The 22,383-nt window shown below is 40.8% G+C and overlaps 2 protein-coding genes across 3 annotated transcripts in view; both read right to left on the bottom strand.

The window, feature by feature from the left end:
- Window positions 1-2,298: 2,298 nt before the first annotated feature.
- Window positions 2,299-14,932, bottom strand: LOC146372239 (uncharacterized). Its single transcript, XM_084952641.1, has 10 exons — window positions 11,116-14,932; window positions 10,086-10,132; window positions 9,787-9,889; window positions 9,170-9,307; window positions 8,980-9,078; window positions 8,812-8,893; window positions 8,208-8,430; window positions 4,953-6,792; window positions 4,459-4,505; window positions 2,299-4,250 (listed from the first exon to the last, which is right to left on the bottom strand). Exons 2-10 carry the CDS (start codon window positions 10,108-10,110, stop codon window positions 3,715-3,717), a joined length of 3,093 nt encoding a protein of 1,030 aa, XP_084808767.1. The 5' UTR covers window positions 10,111-10,132; window positions 11,116-14,932; the 3' UTR covers window positions 2,299-3,714.
- A 99-nt stretch (window positions 14,933-15,031) lies between these two features.
- The window catches only part of LOC146372238 (endothelin-2), a 31,579-nt gene continuing 24,227 nt past the window's right edge, over window positions 15,032-22,383 (bottom strand). Inside the window, exons 3-5 of one of the 2 annotated variants that reach the window (XR_014802691.1) lie at window positions 20,175-20,294; window positions 19,932-20,086; window positions 15,032-16,961 (exon numbers count right to left, since the gene is read on the bottom strand). Coding sequence is in view for 1 of the 2 variants with exons in the window: in XM_084952687.1 (XP_084808813.1) it covers window positions 19,984-20,086; window positions 20,175-20,294 (223 nt within the window). In the remaining variant the exon portion in view is untranslated. Of the gene's footprint in view, window positions 20,087-20,174; window positions 20,295-22,383 lie in introns of both variants that reach the window. The other variant, XM_084952687.1, reaches the window with a different exon arrangement.

Raw genomic sequence — 22,383 nt, 5'->3', positions numbered from 1 at the left:
AATGTTGCTGAAACAACAAAGTAATAAAAAAATAAATATATCTGATTGAGGAATCACTCATCTTTGGAAAAGAGAGTTTATTACAGAGAAATGGCGCTTTCCAAAATAAAAGCTATACTATACGCTTCTTCTGGGCTATATTCTCAGCAGCATATTAAACATATCAGGTCCCCATAAGGAGAATCGTGTGCTAACGGCTGTCTAAATGACTCGGGTAAAGTTTGTAGCATGCGTGCTTGTTGTTTTTGTCTATTTCCACTTGTCTTTGCACTAGGAGGATGTCGGAGTAAATGTGCAGTCATATTCGTTGTGTTCCCACTAGTGCTGTCAGCGTTAATCTCGTTGAAGTGACGTTAACGCCACAACACGGCAAATCTCCATTAACGAGCTACCGCGGATCGCCCCGTGCGTGGGGCTGGACGGCCAAGACGGCCGTTAACGAGCAAACTGCGCTAACGCAGTAGTTCCCACCCATGTAATTGAGCATTGCGTGGCACATCCAACATACTGTTTTACTTTTGTCCATGACGCGCTTACCTTCAGGGTCATACGTCACATGAAAACCAAAATAGTTCCAAACGCCAGATCTGAATGAGGGTGGGGGAGGTTCAATTTGCCATGTTGCAAGAGAGCTTAACTTCTGTCTCGCTAGCTTGCCCTGCACTCAGTGAATCTGCGTTCGACTACTCCGCCTAGGCTGCACTGTCGAGCGCAGATCCACTGAGCGCTCAACACAGACAGCATCGTCAGAAGAAAAGTTGATAAAATAAATAAAAAATTTTGTATTGTTCGATACATATGCGTACCGAACCGAAAGCACTGTATCGAATGGTTCAATATCGATATGAGTATTGTTGCATCCCTAGTTATTAACCTCTGTCTCTCTTCCACAGCATGTCTTTCATCCTGTATTCCTTCATTCTCTCACCCCAACCGGTCGCAGCAGATGGCCGCCCCTCCCTGAGCCTGGTTCTGCCGGAGGTTTCTTCCTGTTAAAAGGGAGTTTTTCCTTCCCACTGTCGCCAAAGTACTTGCTCATAGGGGGTCATATGATTGTTGTGTTTTTCTCTGTACCTATGAAGCGCCTTGAGGCAAATTTTGTTGTGATTTGGCACTATATAAATAAAATTGAATTGAATTGAATTTCACGACAAATGGCATGCGCAAAAACTTGAAGAAGCCACAGGGGGTAATGAAAGCGGTTTTAGGAACGTCTTCGGCGTGCACAGGAACCTGGTGATACCCCTGCACCAAGTCAATTTCAGAAAAAATCAATGCAAACTCTTCCTGAGCGACGGACAGTTTCGCGGGGTCAAGGCGGCGCGCGCATGTGAACATTGGGGGCCCGACCGTGGGAATATAATGCTCAACCCCGTGCCTCGTTACCGTGCTAGAGAAATTAGGGACAGACAGCGATGGAAACTCTAAAAGCAGACGCTGAAGAGCAACATCCGAAGGTCACTACATTAGCCCGAATCAGGGGCTCGGTGGCCCGAGTAAAACAGGGTAGCAAAGAAAACGAGAGAATATCAATTAAACATCTGTTAGCAACATCGACAAGCAGTCCATGGGCACACAGAAAATCAGCACCTAAGATAGGTACAGAGCTAACGGCAACAACAAAGTTCCACTGGAAATCCCGGCCATGAAAACAAACAGTCACCAACCTTTCCCCAACCGTTGTGATGGGAGAGCCATTAGCTGCAATGAGCTGCGGCCCGCAGTTCGCTGCTAGCCTGTCAGCAGCGGTCGGGGGAAGGACGCTCTTCTGGGAGCCGGAGTCCATGAGAAAACGTCTCCCGGAGTCCCCATAGCCCTAAAGAATGTAGCCTCATGGGCAGTCTAGTCCGTGCTGTGGGGAGAAGGGACTACCATACCCATTATGTGTCTGTGAGCGAGGGAGGGAGAAAAAGGGAGTTGAAAAGTAAGAGTTGTCAGTGAGCAGAAACAGGAGCTGGAAGCATGTAAATATAATAGTAACCACTGCAACCAAAAAGAGTGCCTGACGAGCCCAGTTGTAAGTAATCTATTAAGACTCGACTTTACACTGTGTTCTTGTTTTCCTCCAAAACAATAAGTTCCGTTGGAGCAGCCTTTCAACGCCTCCACCCTACTGTTACTCATTTTATGTTAAGATTTAAAAATCTAGTTGCTATTGGTATGGTGAGTAACCTTCAGTAATAGTAATACATTACACAGCAATAGTACATTCATGTAGTTGTAAAAAACTTGATAATATATTTGTCACGGTTTGCCGGGGCAAGCCGTGTGGAATATTTAGGACCAGGACGCGGCAGCTCTGGTGCAGGTGAGTTTTTAATTAACAAAGGACAAAACAAACAACAAAGGCACTGGGAACATGAAACTGGAACCTAAACTGGATAAAACTAACAAAACAAACCAAAAACAAAGATGCAGGGAGGTCCGGGGAAATACACATGGAGAGATGCAGGGAGACCGAGGGGAAACAACACAGACGAACCAGCAACTATTAAGACAGAAGACACAACTTAAATACATTCAGAGAACACAGGGAATTTACACAGGTGGGGAACACAGCTGGGAGTGATTAACGTGACGAGACTAGGGAGGCAAACTGAAAACACTCACATAAGACGCAGACCTTCACAATAAAACAGGAACTACACATGAAAGGACACAAACTAAGAAATGCGGACTAAATACAAGAACACACGGCAGAACAGAGTAAACACTAAACAGAGGAAGAACAGAAAACACCAAACTCTGGGTCAAAAGGACCCAGGATCATGACAATATTAAGTAATCCAAAGCATTCAGAATACATTACAAAATACATTTTGGGGCATGTATTCTGTAATCTGTAGTGGAATACATTTTAAAAGTAACCTTCCCAACACTTTTTGTGAGTTGTCACGCTCACAAGATTTGCACAAAACCTGACCTCTGACATGACCGTACTGAATCCTAAATCATTTCAAAACAGAAATAAAATCTCAAAGACACTCAGTATTTGAACGCATCTCAGCATTTAGTAAAACTGAAGTAAATTTGCATATACATACTGTGCACAGTGGCTTTACCAATAACTATGTATGACAGACAGTACAAAAGACAGGACAGACACACAAAACAGAAGTAATTACAATAAACATTTAATATAAAATTTAATGGAAAAGAAAAAAGGGAATGCTCAGACATCCAGTCATCATTTGATCTCAGATTATCAGAAACCCTATAAAAACATTTCTGGAAGAACCTGTTATAACATGTTATAGTTACACCAAAATCTCTGTGGGAGGAGAATACTATGAAAAACAATGTGCTGCCGATACTGCAGTACCATTATTTGATGTGATAAGAGACTGTAAGACATGTATGACACTTGACTTCGGTTACTATGACTGGTTATTCTGCCAACAGAAAAAATACAGTTTGACCGTCCTTAATGCCTGGGCCACGTGATGACACTTTATCATTTATGAACATATGCATTATGCATTATTATCAACATACACACACACACATGCATTGACATGACATCATCAAATTTCAATGCCGTTCCATTCATTGATTTTCTATGCTGATAATTTCGTACATTAAAAATATTTCTGCCCTTTAAAATAAAATTTGAACAGTCAAATATCTCTACATGATTCTCTTCTTAGCTGGTCTAAGCAGCTGCAGTCAGTCAGCAGTGGGAACATGTTTCCACTCATGTGGAAACGCTCCCTCCTACACAGAACACAGAGACACTGAAGACCCATACCACACTTCAAAACCAGGATAAAGAGGTTCGGTGAATGTGGTGTTGAAGGTGTGGAGGTGGACGAGTTTGTCAGAGGAGACTCTGTAGAAGGACAGAGTGCCTGCAGGACAGTCCACATACACTGCTACTCTGTTAGAGACGGAGGAGGGTAGGGCCATATCTACGTCCTTCCTAAAGTTGTTGTGACAAGCACGGTAACCATCTTCACAACAGTTCAGACTCCAAGACTGATCGTTGGATCCAAGCTTGCAGTCATCGCCGTCTCCTCTCCTTTGAATTTGTCCGTATGTCACTGCGACGTCAATCACTCCTCTCCACTCAATCTCCCAGTAACAGCGACCTGTAAGCTCATTTTTGCAGAGAAGCTGATTCCAGTAGTCAAATCTGCCTGGATGATCAGGATATGGCTGCACCGCTCTCACACGTGTCACCCTCCTGTTGTTGTCAGACAGTTTGAGGTTTCTGTGCGCTGTATTTGGGTCCAATTCAAGTTCGCAGAAGTCTAACAGAGAAAGTACAATGTAATAGCAAAGAAATAACAATAGTAGTTTATAGATCTTAATTCTTGCACAGTCAAGCACGAACAGAAGATCAGTTCCACAATCGGTGCCCCTTCAGTAAGCTGAATTATCTAATCAGCTCCTCACTTGCATCTTAAGTGATTTAGGCATTTGAATTTAATAAGAGATGAATAAAAAGTGCAAACTTACATTTTTGCAGTGCAAACCTTAACACCTGCTCTGTGCTGTGGTCCACTCTGTAGATAAGTATAGTGACAGCGACATACAAATGATCAAGCACAATACATTAGTCATGAATGCAAAGAATTCAAATTTCCTGATATGAGACACTGTTTTAGATCAAATTGCTATTTTACTGATGGGGGCGAACAAGTTACTTTTGTTGGTAATGTCAAATTGTAAACCACAAAAGTGTTTTAAGAATCTAAGAAGTGCAAAAGAATCTGACTTTGATTAAAAAAACAAACAAAAGTGCCTAAAAATGTTGGTCTCAATAGTTTCATCCTATAAAATGTGAAAGCCAAAAAATAACCTTTGAAAATGCGTTCGAGTTCAATGTTTTTATGAGTCACTTGCTAACAAAAAGAATTAGCATAGTATGCTACCATACTGTATCATTAATGAAAACAGCAATTGGTTTAGAGTATAATTTAAAAATGTTAATTTATATTTCCATTTTCTACCTCTTTAGTTGTTTCGGATACTCCAGACTTCTATCAACGTGCTGAGATTTATTAGTTTTCACCACTGGCAGCAGCCTCAGAAGAGCCTCCTCAGTAACTGAGTATTTCTTTGAGTCAAACACATCCTGATCTTCTTCTGATGACAGTAAGATGAAGACCAGAGCTGACCACTGAGAGGGAGACAGCTCATCTTTGGAGAGACTTCCTGAAATCAGGGACTGTTGGATCTCCTCCACCAGAGAACGATCATTCAGCTCATTGAGACAGTGGAACAGATTAATACATTTCCCTGCAGACAGTTTCTTGCGGAGTTTCGTCTTGATGTACTGGACTGTTTCCTGATTGGTCTCTGAGCTACTTCCCGTCTGTGTCAGCAGGCCTTGTAAGAGACTGTGATTGGTCTGCAGTGAAAGACCCAGGAGAAACCGCAGGAACAAGTCCAGGTGTCCATTTGGACTCTTTAGGGCTTTGTCCACAGCACTCTCATGGAGATGTTTGAGTTTAGATTTGGGTCTTACTTTAGACAGCAGAGATGATGTTTGTTCTTCTTCTAACAGATTAACTCCAGAGTCGATGAAGGTCAGATGGACATATAGAGCAGCTAGAAACTCCTGAACACTCAGATGGATGAAGCAGAACACCTTGTCCTGGTACAGTCCTCTCTCCTCTTTAAAGATCTGTGTGAACACTCCTGAGTACACTGAGGCTGCTGTGATATTGATGCCACACTCTGTCAGGTCTGATTCATAGAAGATCAGGTTTCCTTTCTGCAGCTGATCAAAAGCCAGTTTTCCCAGAGACTTGATCAGCTTCCTGCTCTCTAGACTCCAGGGTTGATTTGTCTTAGCTCCTCCATCATACTTGACCTTCTTCACTTTGGACTGAACCACCAGGAAGTGGATGTACATCTCAGTCAGGGTCTTGGGCAGCCGTCCTCCCTCTCTGGTTTTCAGCACATCCTCCAGAACTGTAGCAGTGATCCAGCAGAAGACTGGGATGTTGCACATGATGTGGAGGCTTCGTGATTTCTTGATGTGGGAGATGATCCTGTTTGATTTTTCTTCATCTCTGAATCTCTTCCTAAAGTACTCCTCCTTCTGTGGGTCAGTGAATCCTCTGACCTCTGTTACCATGTCAACACAGTCAGAAGGGATCTGACTGGCTGCTACAGGTCGTGTGGTTATCCAGAGGCAAGCAGAAGGAAGCAGTTTCCCCCTGATGAGGTTTATCAGCAGCACATCCACTGAGTTGGACTCTGTAACATCAGTCAAAATTTTAGTGTTGTGGAAGTCCAGAGGAAGTCGACACTCATCCAGACCATCAAAGATGAACACAACCTGGAAGTCTTCAAAGCTGCAGATTCCTGCTTCTTTGGTTTCAGTAAAGAAGTTATGAACAAGTTCCACTAAGCTGAACTTTTTCTCTTTCAGCACATTCAGTTCTCTGAAAGTAAATGGAAACATGAACTGGATGTCCTGGTTGGATTTGTCTTCAGCCCAGTCCAGAGTGAACTTCTGTGTTAGGACTGTTTTCCCAATGCCAGCCACTCCCTTTGTCAGCACTGTTCTGATTGGCTTGTCTTTAACAGGTGAGGCTTTAAAGATGTCTTCTTGTCTGATTGTTGCTTCTGGTCTGTCTGGTTTCCTGGATGCTGTTTCAATCTTTCTGGCCTCATGTTCACCATTGACCTCTGAAGTCCCCCCCTCTAGGATGTAGAACTCTGTGTAGATCTGATTACAAAAATTTGGGTTTCCTGCTTTAGTGATCCCTTCAAACACGCACTGGATGTTTTTCTGTAGATAAACTTTGAGTTTATGTTGGCACTCTGCAGCATGGGTTCCTAAAGAAACATACAAAAACAATGACTACTATGGAGCGGAGTGGAATAAAAAAAATCACTAGGATTAAGGTGACAGACAATGAGTGGGCAGCCTGTAGACAACAAAAAGATAAATAATTTCAACAGGTTTTTTTCTCGACTTTTATTTCTGAAGTCTTCTCCACCACACAACACCTTTCACATATTCTCACTACCTCTCACTACTAGTCTTCTCTCATCAAGAGAATCCTGACATCTGAGTGTGATGTAGTCAGACTCGAACGTCAAGGAAGGTGGTAAGGAAGCAGACTCAGCAGACATTTCGAGAATTTACAGTGAACTCCATCATACGTGAAACTTAATTAACTTAATTACCAAAACTCAAAAGTACATGAATGCAATAACACAGCTCACCTGTCCTCCCTCATCTGAATCTGTCAGAGACTGAGTATATATATAGGGCCATCAATTTCCCTTCAGTTAGTCCAGCCAGTACCACTCACTTGAGCTGAGGGACCTAAAACTCTACACAGATGACTAAAAATGACAAAAAGCTCCTCACACTTCTGATTAGCACATTTACACAACTAAACGGCTCTATTTACAAAAAAAAAAAAAAAAAAAATTCAAAAAATCCCTGCAGACCTAGAAAGAAACAAAAGGAAGCATTTCTATGGTAGAAGGATCCCCCCCTTGTTTCCACCTGTTGATGTCATGTCTGATATCATCAGCACTTTAAAATCAGGAAATGCTAGGGGGGCCTTTCCACACACCTGACCTACATAAAGACTGAAAACAAAGAACAAAGTATGAAAAAATGACTTAATCTGCAACATAATAGAATATAAAGAAACATGTAACTGAGTATTTGCCTTAATTTGCAGAAAGTTTGTTTTGCCGGCCACAGAATGCGTACACAAACAAACCCAGGATAGTCAGTACAGCAAAGTTACTTTGACAAATAGCAAATCATAGCAAATAAATATAGAGACAGAATAAGGTGCATAATATGCAAAAAAAAGTCAACACATCTGGGACAAGTGGAGCGCATTACAACTGCTTATCCCTTTGTCACACTGAGAAACATCCCCTGCTGGACTGTGATGTCAGTTTTAAGGTCCTGAGGACTTGTGCTGCCCAGCTGTCACATTTACAGCTGGATTGACTCCAGTCCAGTAAAAGTCTCACTATGCTTTTGACAAGCATAGTGAGACTCCAGTGTTAGTGAAAACAACACGCCTAGTTCCTTTAGCAAAGAAAATCACACTATCACCAGTGGAAGCTGGTGACACCAGCAGATTAAATAAACTGACCATGAAGGCTGTCTCTATAATAGGTTGCAAACTGGACCTCCTCTCCACCACAGCTGGAGGTCACCGAACAAACTTTTATGGGTAATCCTGGTGTATTTCTTATCTTATTTTAAATGATCTTACTGGTCTGTAGACAGTCGGCCAGCTCCTCCTGCTTCATTCTCCTCAGGAAGTGTTGTGTGATCTTTAGAAATGACTGTCTGCTGCTCTTCTGCTCTTCAGCTGTACCACCCAGGCCCTCATCTTCACTCTGATCAAGTCCACCATCTCTGTAATCTGGATTTAGGACCTCCTGGAACCTCTTCAGCTCGGTCTTCACAAATCTCATAATGTTCTCCTCAAGTTGCTAGAAAGAAATGTCAGCTTCTGTTAAACACAACACCACATTTAGTATATCTAACTGTCTGTGAAGTGCTCAGTGCAGAAAAAGCACCAACTCAGTCAAGGTCACTGTCTTTGAGATATTTTTGTCATTACTTGTACCATATAAGTAATGACAAACCTGGAAAGAGTACAACATTTCAAGCCCCAGCTGGCTCTGATGAAAACAGAAACATGAACTTTGGACTAAACTAAATTTAAGAGAGCAGAGAGCAGAAAGCAGCGTTGTTCCCAAACAGCAGGAGCTGTGATGAAAAAGATTGTAGGTAGATTGATTGATAGTAGTATTAAGCAGAAACACTGCAGTATTTCTCCATGGTGATATGTGTTTTCTGTGCTTACATACCATAAATATGTCATGCAGAGCTGTTTGGTGCCCACTATCAGGCTGGTGATGGGGAACCTTTAAATTCTGCTGCTGCTCATCTCTGTGGAAATGTCAGAAAAAACAGGATACATTTCATACACAGTATATTCTAAAAATATCAAATGATAATCAAATTTTCATCCTTACGTTGAGCCTTTAAATTTAATTTCACGGTTGATGGAGCCACTGGATGTCACAGTCAGACATGTGGTTACACAAGGATCGAATGTCTGCTTTTTATTTGGTCTTGAAACATAAAACAGACACATTATAAGCAGAGGTTTATAGAAGCTTCTAGAAACGACAGAAAGAAATGTAATTTTCAGTCAAAGCTCACGTTTTGTCAGAGAATGGCATCTGAGAGATGGGAGTGTAAATGTTCATGACCCGTTCTCTATTCAGGGATTCAGACACCCAACCCGGTTCAGGATCAGCTCCAGGTCCGGCAGAGTCTGGTCCAACCTGCTGCTTTACCCTTAAACGCAACACACACAGAGCTCAGAGCACGAATCGTGACGATGAAGATTCAGTTCCAACAGTTACTTCAAAGTGCTTAATGTTGTACAGGAAAGATGCTGGAATATTTTAAAGAAACTCCAGCACTTATTGACAGTGAATCCAAGCTGGTTCATTAAGAAGCTGCAGCTCTGCTTCCTGGTCTCAACTAGGAAGCAGTTTGGGGGGTTTGATAAATTTGACCAGATTTCTAGAAATGAGAGCTGCTTCATCCAAAGTGGGATGGATGCCGTCTCTCCTAATAAGACCAGGTTTCCTCCAGAAAGTTTCCCAACTATCTAGACAGCCAGCAATTTACGGAGAACATGCAGCTTCATATGTCACAGGGGACCAGAGAAAACTACAGAGTCTGACATTGTTCTGGGAAAGTTATGCACCGATTCAATATTGATTTGTGACCTGGAGAAGAGTCCTGACAGTTAGAGACGGTCCTCTCACCTCTGAGCTTTGATCTGGCTCTCATGTTCCCCACACAGAGTGGATTCAGAGTTAGGGACTCCCTCCTTTCTGTGCTCACACTGATCCACAGAAGAGAACACACCTTCACACAGACACAACAACACGCTCAGTCAGCACAACAACATTTATACTTCAGACTGTGTTGCTGTGTATACCAAGACTAGCTGCAGAAAATGGAAGTCATATAATATATATCGTTTCTTTCTTAAGAATGGTGTTTGCTCTCGTGTGGAGCAGCAGACAAGTCAGCTGCACGACAGAATAAAGAAAATCCTCACCACCCAGATTCAGGTCCACGTCCATTACAGAGTTGTTCTATCTTCACCTTTAGAGGAAACACAGAGAGAAGCTGCTTTAACCCGAGGACTCTGTTACATTCTCATAATCACCATCAGAGCCGGTCAGACTGCAGGTCAGTGAAACCTTCATACTACAAAGAGCAGAGCCCAGCTGCTTCAGTATGAGCTTAATTTGTGCAAACAGTGATGTCATCATGGTTTAAGGTGCAGTAATACTAAAAGAAACATGTTTTTTTTTGTTTTTCCATCAGTGCATTTTGAATTATGAGGTTGTGTTCTTCATAACTTCTGTCAGGAAAAGAAAACATCCAAATCACATTTGTAGATGCTTTTGTTGCTACAGTTTGTTTATGATGATGATTTTCTAAAACAATTAAGTTTGCTGAAGACTGAGAGCAGTCTTCATGTATCATTCAGCCTGGTTTATAGAAGACATGGTGAAAACTAATGAATTTTCTCTCTTTATGGTACTTATGATTTAATAAAAATGCTAAAAAGATAACTTTATAAAAAGCGTTGATTCAAATTTATCATCAACATGAAACATGAAGCATTTCTCACATGACAACAAGTCCATGGAAATGTTCAGTTTTATAAAACACTTCAGATATCTGCATAAAAACTTTATGAACCTGAACATGAACACATTTGATTAAACATTAAAATCCTTCCTGCTGAGATTAATCATTTTATATTCAATGGTCCTGTTTGATTCTTTTCTCCTGGCTGCAGGTGAGTCGTGATCTGTTAATCAGTGATAAATGTTAACAATATTTTGTAGCTCCATGTAAAGAACTTTGAACCTTGCTGTTTCTCAGTAACACCACCTGCCAGGTAAAAGTTAAAGTCTCACAATCATTAACAATAAACATCTCACTTTGTGTAACTTTGCTCAGTTTGGTGTTAAAATACTAAAAATGTTTGAACTGATCAAATGATCATAATGAACACCGAACAAAATAAGTCTGCAGGTTGATTTTGTTTTGTGTTCAGAGTTAAAGTACGTTACCTTCTGATGGAGAAAATAATCTGCATGAAGCTTAAGCGAATCCACAGCTTCAACGGGAAACATGCAGAGAGCAGGAGATTCACACACAGTCCCAGCTCTCTGGATTTATCTGCAAACTGAAGTCTTCCTTAAGGAAACCTGAAAACCGCACCATGACCCTTGGAATAAAGAGCAGAAGTCACACACGTAGCACGAGTCCTTATCAGCTGCATCATAAAGTTCTGATAGTACAAAAAAAAAGAGCAAAGAAGGCTTTTATTAAGCAGCACACACGCGCGCGCACACACACACACACACACACACACACACACACACACACAGAGGTTACAGTGTATAAGCAAATCTAACAGACTCAGATGAAACACAGCCTCAGTCTGAAAACAACGCAGCATATACTGAAAACATTCACTAACCATCACATCATGTTGAGTCCATAAACCCACTAGAAAAACCAGCCATTAGAACGATGTCAGGCTCAAGCCACTTCTGCAGTACCTTCACTTGTTATGTGTTGAGCATGAACAAAATTACAATACGTCATGAGTCTCTGTGGTCTCAGTGTAGTTCTGGCTGCAGTCAGTAGATGGCACTGCTACACAACCTCTACACCATTACCTACAGGCAGCACTGCAGGACTAAACTCAAATAAAAGCAGTGAAACTGGAAACATTTCTTTATGAGACTGGAAACACAAACTGGCAACAAACCAGCTCATATCCACCCATCCATCCATCCATCATCCACGCATGCATCCATCATCCACGCATCCATCCATACATTCATTCATCCACCCATCCATCCATCCACCAATAAATCCATCCATCCATCTATCCATCCATCTATCCATCCATCCATATACCTATCATCTATCATCCATCCATCCGTTTTACCACACATCATCCATCCATAGATTCCATTGATTTGTTATCTGAAGTCATGGATGCAGCAGTCTGCACAGAGGTGCAAAGACTCCCACATCTCCCTGAAGCATTGAGGTATTGCCAAGGCAGCAGAGAAGAATAAGCTTATCAGTCTCAGGCTGTTATGTCCCAAGTGAAAATGGCAGAAACGCTTTAGTTATGGGGGACTATGAGGACCTTTCATAGTCTCGTAGCTCTTTTATATTTAACTTCATGAAAATGTGAAACAAGTGTTCAGTAACCAGTACTTAAAATGTCAGCGGTGGTGTTCACAGGTTGCTTTTAATTGTTGAAGTAGTTAAACATATCTACAAAGTAAATATCCTTATTTGATGCTTTACATTATAAAAGTTTGGCATTCATGACATCATAAAAACATTATTTCACAGACGGTTCTGTTCCAAGCTTCATGTTACAGAAACATTAATAACAGGATTAAATTTTATATGTTGTCTTGTGTCTGCCAAGACTGAGAGAAAATACCTGCTGTATTTTTGTATGATAAGAGCAGCGTAATGTGTTCTTAACTACGTGAGATCCATCTCTGTTTATCTCAGCAGGTATAAGAAGGTCCCGTGTGAGTAATCAAAGATGTTTTACTGCCTCATTCAGGAGAAAAACACCTGAAACTGTTTCATGCGTCATTCAACAGTTTGAGCTTGAGGGGAGCAGGCTTTCATTTTTACAGTGTTGAGAGAGTATAGCAGGAAACAAGCCGAGATCAAACCTCAATCATCATCAGAGAGTTGATGGCCTTTAAATAACCAAGGCTTCAGACAGGTGATTAAAACCTCCCTGTGATTGGTCAACCATCATGACATTCTAGCATCTCTTACCTGTCAGTCAAAGCACCCACACCCTGAATGCTAACTTAAGGTTGTTATGAAGGAGTAAGTTAGCTCTTAAAATGAACACTTAAAAATAGATTTTAATTCCACAAGAAATTCAATTTAATACTCTTTGAAAAGTCGTGTTGTTCAAACATTAACAGAAAAGCCAGAAACAGCGGCTCCTAGAGCTGCTTATTAATTACACGATTATGTGATTGGATTCTAACTGTTGGCTTTACTTACAGCCCCTTTAATGATCACAGGTTAATTAGCATGCTCTGTACACAGACTCTGCAAAAGTCTTTATGCTTTAATAGCCACAATTTAAACAAGAAGTTCTGGTTCTCCATTAAAACCTCCTCCACATGTTGCCTGGGACATTAAACACATGAACATAATCATAAACTGTAGTGAAAGTATACATGTGGTTGGAAAAGGTTTAACACAATGTACTGTAGATGAAAAATGTTGTTAATCAGCCGCATTTTTACGTCCAACACCAACATTTTTTATATTCTCCACCTGGCTGCTTCACCCGCTTAAAGTCAGAGGTTAGAGAAGGATTGCAGGTAATGAAAGATAAGTGAAGGGGAAGATGTATACATGGCCTACACCCACATCCATTACCTCAGCCTCCACACATTCACATTCCCCTGCACTAATACTACAAGGTTCACTTCCTGCTGCACTGACAGTAAAGAGACAGACTAATAACTCCTGTAAGATAAGATACAACAAGACCTGCTTTATTGCTCCTGAGAGGAAATTTGTCAGAAACGCACGAATAACAAACTGTTTCATACCTAATAAACTGATAAAAAGTACCTTAATAAACTTCTCATTGTTACCTGTCAACATAAAATTCCTGGATTTAACTTTTAATATAAAATGATTGTTGTATTATTATTGTATTAACAGCAGATTCAATATGATTTTATTTATATAGTGTCAAATCAAATCAAAGAACTTTATGTTGTAAGCTAAAGACCCTTCAATCATATTACCCGCCCTCCATGAGAAAGTGTTTTGCAACAGTGGGAAGGAAAAACTCCCTTTTAACAGGAAAAAACCTCTGGGTTTTTTAGGGGTGAGGGGAGGAAGACGGGACAAATACACGCTATGGAAGAGAGCCACAGATTAATAATGACTAATGATTTAAATGCAGAGAGGTGTATTATCACACAGTGAGCGAAGAAAGAGCAGGAGAGCAGAATTATCATAATGTCCTATAGTTCTGACATGAAAGATTTTTCTATAATTTCATAACACTATTTAAAACCACTCACTTTGTCTCAGCAGTGAACCGTAAAGTTTAGTAAACTGAAAACAAAACAAAATTATGACTCTATGTTTCTGTCTCACCCCAACCAGTCGCGGCAGATGGCCGCCCCTCCCTGAGCCTGGTTCTGCTGGAGGTTTCTTTCTGTTAAAAGGGAGTTTTTCCTTCCCACTGTTGCCAAAGTGCTTGCTTATGGGGGTCATATGATTGTTGGATTTTTCTCTGTATATATTGTTGAGGGTTCTACAATAATATATACAGTCGCCTTGAAGCGACTGTTGTTGTGATTTAGCACTATATAAATAAAACTGAAATGAATTGCTAAATAATCTTGCTTGTTTTTGTTTTATATCCTCTCTTTCCAGTCTTTATGCTAAAGTAGGCCAACTTTGACATATAGACATGAAATATTCATGTGGACATTTTGCTGTAATTAGATTAAACATTCACAGTCTAATGGTCACTTTATGGATTTTGTTTGAGTCTTCCTGCCACTTAGTGGTGAAATCTCTTAAAGCAGGCACTTAAGAGGAGGAGTTTTAACCCCAAACATAACATCCTGTTATTTTCTCAAATTTCTTTGTTGCCTGAAGATGTTTCATTTCTGTTCATGGCTATAACCTGACCATTAGCTGAACTCACAGGTCCTCAGGTGTCAAAGGTCACTGCCTGTCATACACAGCTGCAGCTTACAGACACATGTGTGTTTAAATGATTATTCATTGTTCTTCATGTGTATAGAAGAGCATCATAAAGGGTAAACATTTCTCTTTTACAGTCACATGTGTTTGCATCACTTCTCAGGTTTGCTTTAACATGATGGAGGAATAAGTACTGCAGTGTGGTTTCATGCAATCACATGAAATAAAGGACAAAGAGAGTCTACAAAAGTATAAAGATATATGTTATTATTCACATTCAGGCATCCATATCGAAAACTCTAACATTACAACTCGAGTGAGTACACCACTGTGCAATATCACTACAATATGTTACAATATGCATGTTTCTATGTACTGAGTATCTACTGCCATGAATTTTCAAATACTTGATAGGTGTAGGTACCATGAAGTATCTACTGTTTTTGTATTTTAAAATCACAGGCATTACAGCCTCAGAGAGAGCCAACAGTGAGCAGCACTTTCTGAGAGTGGAGAAGAAGAAACTTCCTTAAACAGGAAGTGACCTCTGGGAGAACCAGGCTCCATCATTCCCTCACCCAAACAGGCTGTGGTGATTTCATGTGGGGTGCAGCTGCCACGACCAACCACAAAAACGGGAGTGAAGTAAAAGATGTTGGCAGATTATATTCATATTTGAATCTCTGTGGGTCGACCAGAACACCTGCCCAGCCTGAATCCCCACAGTGAAGAACAACGGTGCAAGTCAATGAGTCAAACTGCCAACGTTAGTTTGTTAGACCTGGGCAAGTATGATGACCCTTGCTCTATTTTAAGAAAAAATAGAGTAACACAAGAACACAGACACTCAGTCGAATGGAAACGGTGGTGTCTTCCATTTAGAGGACTGAATCTGTCCCACATCCTCCACGTACACAGATTTCATTTATTTATTTATTTTTTTGCTTTCACAGTTGGCCTCGTGGCAAACGTGGAAATAATCATATGATGTTTCTCATTCTGTACATTCACCTTTAAAATAAAGGTGAATGTACAGAATGTTAATAATAAATATATAATAATAATGTTTGTAATCTGAACAGTCTGTCATTGTTTTCGCAGCTGCTCAGCTTCACTTTTATTACCTGATAGAGCATGGCAGTGACCTCACTCTATACCAAAATCTCACAACTCCAAAATATTAAAGAAAAACTGTTCATTTTATACTTTATAACCACATTACAAAAAAAGAAAAACAGAGCTGTTCGCATATTTAACTGATTAGAAAGCAGACTCTACAGCTGAAGTTCAAAGCTTCAAAGTCAGACACATCGTTTCCTGTTAGAACAAACTGGTCACTTTGTGTGCTGAACTAAAATTATAATAATACATCACATACACTTCACATTTTACACTTCATGATGTTCATAACAGCTTATTCGTAATCAGAGAGAAACTCCGAGAGCAACACGAGGCCACGAGTAAGACTCAGACAAATCCAGGAGCTCAGGATTAAAGTTAAAATATGCTGCTTTGTTTTACGATAAAAGTCTGAATATTATAAAGTGATGCTAAATAAAAAAGACCAAGTTGTGACATATTTAAGAATAAGTTAGCATTTTTACAAGAAGAGTCAAAGCATTTTACTGTTTTGCTGAAGTTCTGACATATTTCAAGAATAAAATTGTAATTTTATATCTGAGTCTTTATATTTTTAGATTAAAAATCAGATTTGTAGATTAAATAAAGTTTATACAGATTAAAACATTTGACTTTTTGATTAAACCACGGAAGCTGTAACTCAGAGTCATAACACTGTGAATATGGTGTTTTTGTCTGAAAGCTTTTAATCCACAGCTATTGTTCAAACTGAAAGCTGCAAAAACAGGAACTGCTAACACAGACGTCTTGTGGTTGTACAAGTAACTGCAAGGAGTTTAGAATTTATCAATTCAATTCAATTCAATTTTATTTATATAGCGCCAAATCACAACAAAAGTCGCCTCAAGGCGCTTCATAGATACAGAGAAAAACCCAACAATCATATGAACCCCTATGAGCAAGCACTTTGGCGACAGTGGGAAGGAAAAACTCCCTTTTAACAGGAAGAAACCTCCGGCAGAACCAGGCTCAGGGAGGGGCGGCCATCTGCTGCGACCGGTTGGGGTGAGAGAAGGAAGACAGGATAAAAGACATGCTGTGGAAGAGAGACAGAGGTTAATAACAGATATGATTCAATGCAGAGAGGTCTATTAATACATAGTGAGTGAGAAAGGTGACTGGAAAGGAAAAACTCAATGCATCATGGGAATCCCCCGGCAGCCTACGTCTATTGCAGCATAACTAAGGGAGGATTCAGGGTCACCTGGTCCAGCCCTAACTATATGCTTTAGCAAAAAGGAAAGTTTTAAGCCTAATCTTAAAAGTAGAGATAGTTTCTGTCTCCCGAATCCAAACTGGAAGCTGGTTCCACAGAAGAGGGGCCTGAAAACTGAAGGCTCTCCCTCCCATTCTACTTTTAAATACTCTAGGAACAACAAGTAGGCCTGCAGAGCGAGAGCAAAGTGCTCTAATAGGGTGATATGGTACTACAAGGTCATTAAGATAAGATGGGGCCTGATTATTTAAGACCTTGTATGTGAGGAGCAGGATTTTGAATTCAATTCTGGACTTAACAGGAAGCCAATGAAGGGAAGCCAAAACAGGAGAAATATGCTCTCTCCTTCTAGTCCCTGTCAGTACTCTTGCTGCAGCATTTTGGATTAGCTGAAGGCTTTTCAGTGAGTTTTTTGGACATCCTGATAATAATGAATTACAGTAGTCCAGCCTGGAAGTAATAAATGCATGAACTAGTTTTTCAGCGTCACTCTGAGACAGGATATTTCTAATTTTAGAGATGTTGCGCAAATGGAAGAAAGCAGTCTTACATATTTGTTTAATATGTGCGTTGAAGGACATATCCTGGTCAAAAATGACTCCAAGGTTCCTCACAGCGTTACTGGAGGCCAAGGTAATGCCATCCAGAGTATGAATCTGGTTAGATACCATATTTCTAAGATTTTCAGGGCCGAGTACAATAACCTCAGTTTTATCTGAATTAAGAAGCAGAAAGTTAGCGGCCATCCAGGTCTTTATGTCTTTAAGACATTCCTGCAGTTTAACTAATTGGTGTGTGTTATCTGGCTTCATGGACAGATAGAGCTGGGTGTCATCTGCATAGCAGTGAAAATGTATGCTATGTCTTCTAATGATGCTGCCTAAGGGAAGCATGTATAATGTAAACAGAATTGGTCCTAGCACTGAACTCTGTGGAACTCCATAATTAACCTCAGTGTGTGAAGAGGACTCTCCATTTACATGCACAAATTGGAGTCTATTAGATAGATATGATACAAACCACTGCAGTGCAGTACCTGTAATACCTACAGCATGTTCTAATCGCTCTAATAGGATATTATGGTCGACAGTATCGAACGCTGCACTGAGGTCTAGCAGGACAAGCACAGAGATGAGTCCACTGTCAGAGGCCATAAGAAGATCATTTGTAACCTTCACTAAAGCTGTTTCTGTGCTGTGATGAGCTCTGAAACCTGACTGAAACTCTTCAAATAAACCATTCCTCTGCAGATGATCTGTTAGCTGTTTGACAACTACTCTTTCAAGGATTTTTGATATGAAAGGAAGGTTGGAGATTGGCCTATAATTAGCTAAGACTGCTGGGTCTAGAGATGGCTTTTTGAGTAAAGGTTTAACCGCAGCCACCTTGAAGGCCTGTGGTACATAGCCGACCATTAGAGATAGGTTGATCATATTTAAGATCGAAGAATTAATCAATGGCAGGACTTCTTTGAGCAGTTTTGTAGGAATGGGGTCTAAAAGACACATTGATGGTTTGGAGGAAGTAATTATTGAAGTTAACTCAGAAAGATCAATTGGAGAAAAAGAGTCTAACTTAACATCAATGGTACTAAGAGTAGCTGTAGATAATATTACATCTGTGGGATGATTACTGGTAATTTTTTCTCTAATGATAAAAATTTTATTTGTGAAGAAGTTCATGAAGTCATTACTAGTTGACGTTAAAGGGATGGTTGTCTCAACAGAGCTCTGACTGTTTGTCAGCCTGGCTACAGTGCTGAAGAGAAACCTGGGGTTGTTCTTATTTTCTTCAATCAGTGATGAATAGTAAGATGTTCTGGCTTTGCGGAGGGCTTTCTTATAAAGCAGCAAACTATTTCTCCAGGCTAAATGATGATCCTCTAAATTTGTGACACGCCATTTCCTCTCCAGATTACGAGTCATCTGCTTTAGGGTACGTGTTTGAGAATTATACCACGGAGTCAGGTACTTCTGATTAGAGACCTTAGCTTTCACTGGAGCTACAGTATCCAGAGTCGTACGTAGTGAGGAGGTGAAATTATTAACAAGATAATCGACCTCTATCACCACTGTATCCATGGAAACAAGCTCATAAACTCATTTTTTGCGGTGTGGATTGCTGAGGTCGGCACACTCACGGTTGATCAGATTTGTTGTGCTCGTCAAGTCTTTCTCTAAATAATAAAAATTCACCACTTAGTTCAGTTTGATCGAATGAAATGACGACTTTGTTCTGATGTGATTTCATTGTGTTAAATGACCTGAAATTGAAGTTATCTCTTCTACTGGCCTCGGGGTTTTGCTTCATCGTATTCTCAGATCGACCCAGCCTGAAACCCTCGTGAGATTTTATGATCATATTTGACTGTTAAAAAACCAACCAAATGAATCTACTTTAGATGACCCATAACCTCCTTCACCGAGGCAGCAACCCTATGTAGCTTCTGTGGACGACATATTTGAAACTCATTTGGAAAAACTCTAAACTTTGGACGATTTCAGAGATGTGAGGTTTACACACACTGGCCGCTCTGGAGCGGTTTCTGGTCCAGCCTGGATGGAGATGTCCTCCATCTTGCTGTGCTGTAAATAAGCTGCAATCATCCGGTAACAGAAAAGTCAACTCCCTCAGCTCTAAAGAATCTGAGCAGGGCAGGATGCCAGCTAAATGTTAGAAAGATGAGCTTATAAGTGATCAGCACTCCTGTCCTAACGCTCCACTGTCGTTACATTTACACAAACACACACTGTACATGTCCATGCCGGGTCCATTTGTTCTCATTCATACATCAAGGACTTTCAACCAGAGGGGCTGGTGTCACTGGTCGGCCTCCTCTTCCTCAGGTCTGTCTGATTGCAGGTCTGCTCCTCTTTTCCCAGAATGCAGCTTTGTATCCTCTCAGCTGTTTGTCCGTCTTCCTCTTCACAGGAGCGTTCTCAGCTCTGAGGACAAAGAGAGGACACGTCTCTGACTGTTCTCAGTCCACGATGTGTCTTCAATAGTGTGTGTGTCACATGTGCCGGTGCTTACCTTGGTTTCTCCTGGACGGTGCAGAACTTCATGCACTCAGCATCCTCTGAATCCGTGCAGCGGCAGCGGCTCAGCTCCCTCCTCACTCGCACCGATCCGAACCCGTAAGGCACCAGCTGGCTGGAAGAGTCAGAGTCAGATATTCACTGTCAGATATGATGGAGGCACTGCAAACATGCATTAAACACACTTGCAGTTCTCCTGTCCGTCATCAGATATGTGCAGAGTCTGTGCAGCGCAGCGTGATCACGCCAGCAGCAACTCTGGCTTCAAGTTAAATCACTGCCTGATGGCATTTCTGACATATTTTGGTGTTTTCTGTTCAGAGGGAGGAACTGATGATGTGCCCACAATCTTCGTATAAGACTGAGTAAACAAATTCCTAAAAGTTCTGGTTCCATATACATCTACACCCTCAAATGTGCAACAGATAGGTCTTACACAGGAGGCATGTTCTGCTCTCCTGCAGGAAGGACCTGCTTACAGATTTCCTTGTTTAGATTTAAGGGAATTTTCAGAAGAGAGGTTGAACAGGGTTTCATGCACTGGTGCTTGTAATAAATCCCAGTCTGTAGGCAGAGTAGTTAAAGCTAATCAGGGCCTTTGGATGACCGCAGTAATAAACATGCAGTTTGTGGAACAGTTTACACTGCTCTCCAGGCAGCATGGCAGAAATCCACAGGCGACAATGTTCAGTCAGACTTTCATGGAACTTATCAGCATTTTGATTTTGAGCCGAATCAAATCCAAATAAATGTCACACTGAAGAACACATATAGTATAGACTGGACACTGAAAGCTCCAAGTCTGTACAGTCACATGGATTCTGCTTTGCGTTTTGGACTGCTGGTATGTTTGTAGAGAATATCACAGCCATTATAGCAAATCCATCCTGATATGGCCTCTTTAAGAGATGGCGGTTGTTAAGCTTTAGCATCACAACCAAAGTAAGACTGTGTTTCCAAATCTTACCGATACTTAACGTCAGTTTGTTTTGATTTGAAGTGTGTAAGAATATTTTTACTGTTGCAGCTGTTGCAGGTGAAGCTAAACTGAGTTAGAGCGTTTATCCACACTAGTGATAGGTATCAAGCTCAACAAATTATGATATTCACTCAGTTCTCCACTAAACTAACATGAGGTCCAGATGTGTTGGGAGCAGATCATCCTGTGCGGTCGTTGAGCAAGGTCACAGGTGAGAAGAGTAAGAAAGAGGTCATCTGTCGTCTTTGGTGAACGATCTCAGTCGGTGACTCCAGCTTTCTCAGTGTATTATTTACTCTCTGTTATTTAAGAAAGGTTATTATTGTTATCATTATCATTTCTGGGCACTTTTCTGATTGCAGCTATATTTATCTGTGAGCATGGTGCTGATATACAAGAGCCATAGTGCTTTCACACTTTGGCTTAAAGGATGCTGCCCTTTAGTTCTGTTTGTTTGCACTGATGTGTCTTCAGATTATTTACTCTGCCTGTTCGTCTCAAACCTTTGCTCTTACTGGCATGTGAGTGTGAACTCTGTGCATACATGACAGTGAGCACACCTCTGTCAGTTTTTTCTTGCAATAAACATGAACATTAGACATAATTGTACAAAATCTCTGGAAGTCGCACCTTGTATATCACTTTTATAATGAACATTATGCTATGACACGCTCTCTGTCAATACTGTCGGCATTTCACAGTAGTTTCAAAACTTCTGATGATGCCCTTCCAAGCGGTCGGAGGATAAATCTGCAAGGTCGTGTGATAAATGAAGTCGTGGAAGGCAGACATATGAATGTGATGCTGCACGGGTGTTCTGACCTTGTACTAAAAGCAGCTCAATTTTATAGTTTCGTGGATTAAGACCTCACTCTTCCAGGTGAAAGCTGGCTGTGTGGCTGGGCTTAATTTTTTTGCACTTGTTACCTTACTCAGGCCCTGAAAAAATGACTCTCACTCCCTCTGTGGAACACATGCAGACAGCTGTTGGTACACTGCTCCAGAGTTCAGCTGTTCATAATTATCTATCACTGAAACAAACATCAAGCATCTGCACCACATTTATGGCCAAAGACGCAACAATGCTGCTTTTTTTAAAAATACGCATTGAAACTGATGTATCTCTCCACAACCCTGAAATCCGATCAAATATGTGCACGTGTAACTTCCTTAAAAACTTGTTTCAGCCATTGTTTTTACTGTGCAACTGCTAACTCGTGTACAA

The sequence above is a fragment of the Perissodus microlepis genome, chromosome 15 (assembly GCF_051167445.1).
Source record: "Perissodus microlepis isolate ML-2025 ecotype Zambia chromosome 15, ASM5116744v1, whole genome shotgun sequence".
Classification (NCBI taxonomy): Eukaryota; Metazoa; Chordata; class Actinopteri; order Cichliformes; family Cichlidae; genus Perissodus; species Perissodus microlepis.
Note: the sequence above shows the minus strand (reverse complement) of the source record. Positions and strands in the feature narration are given on the sequence as shown.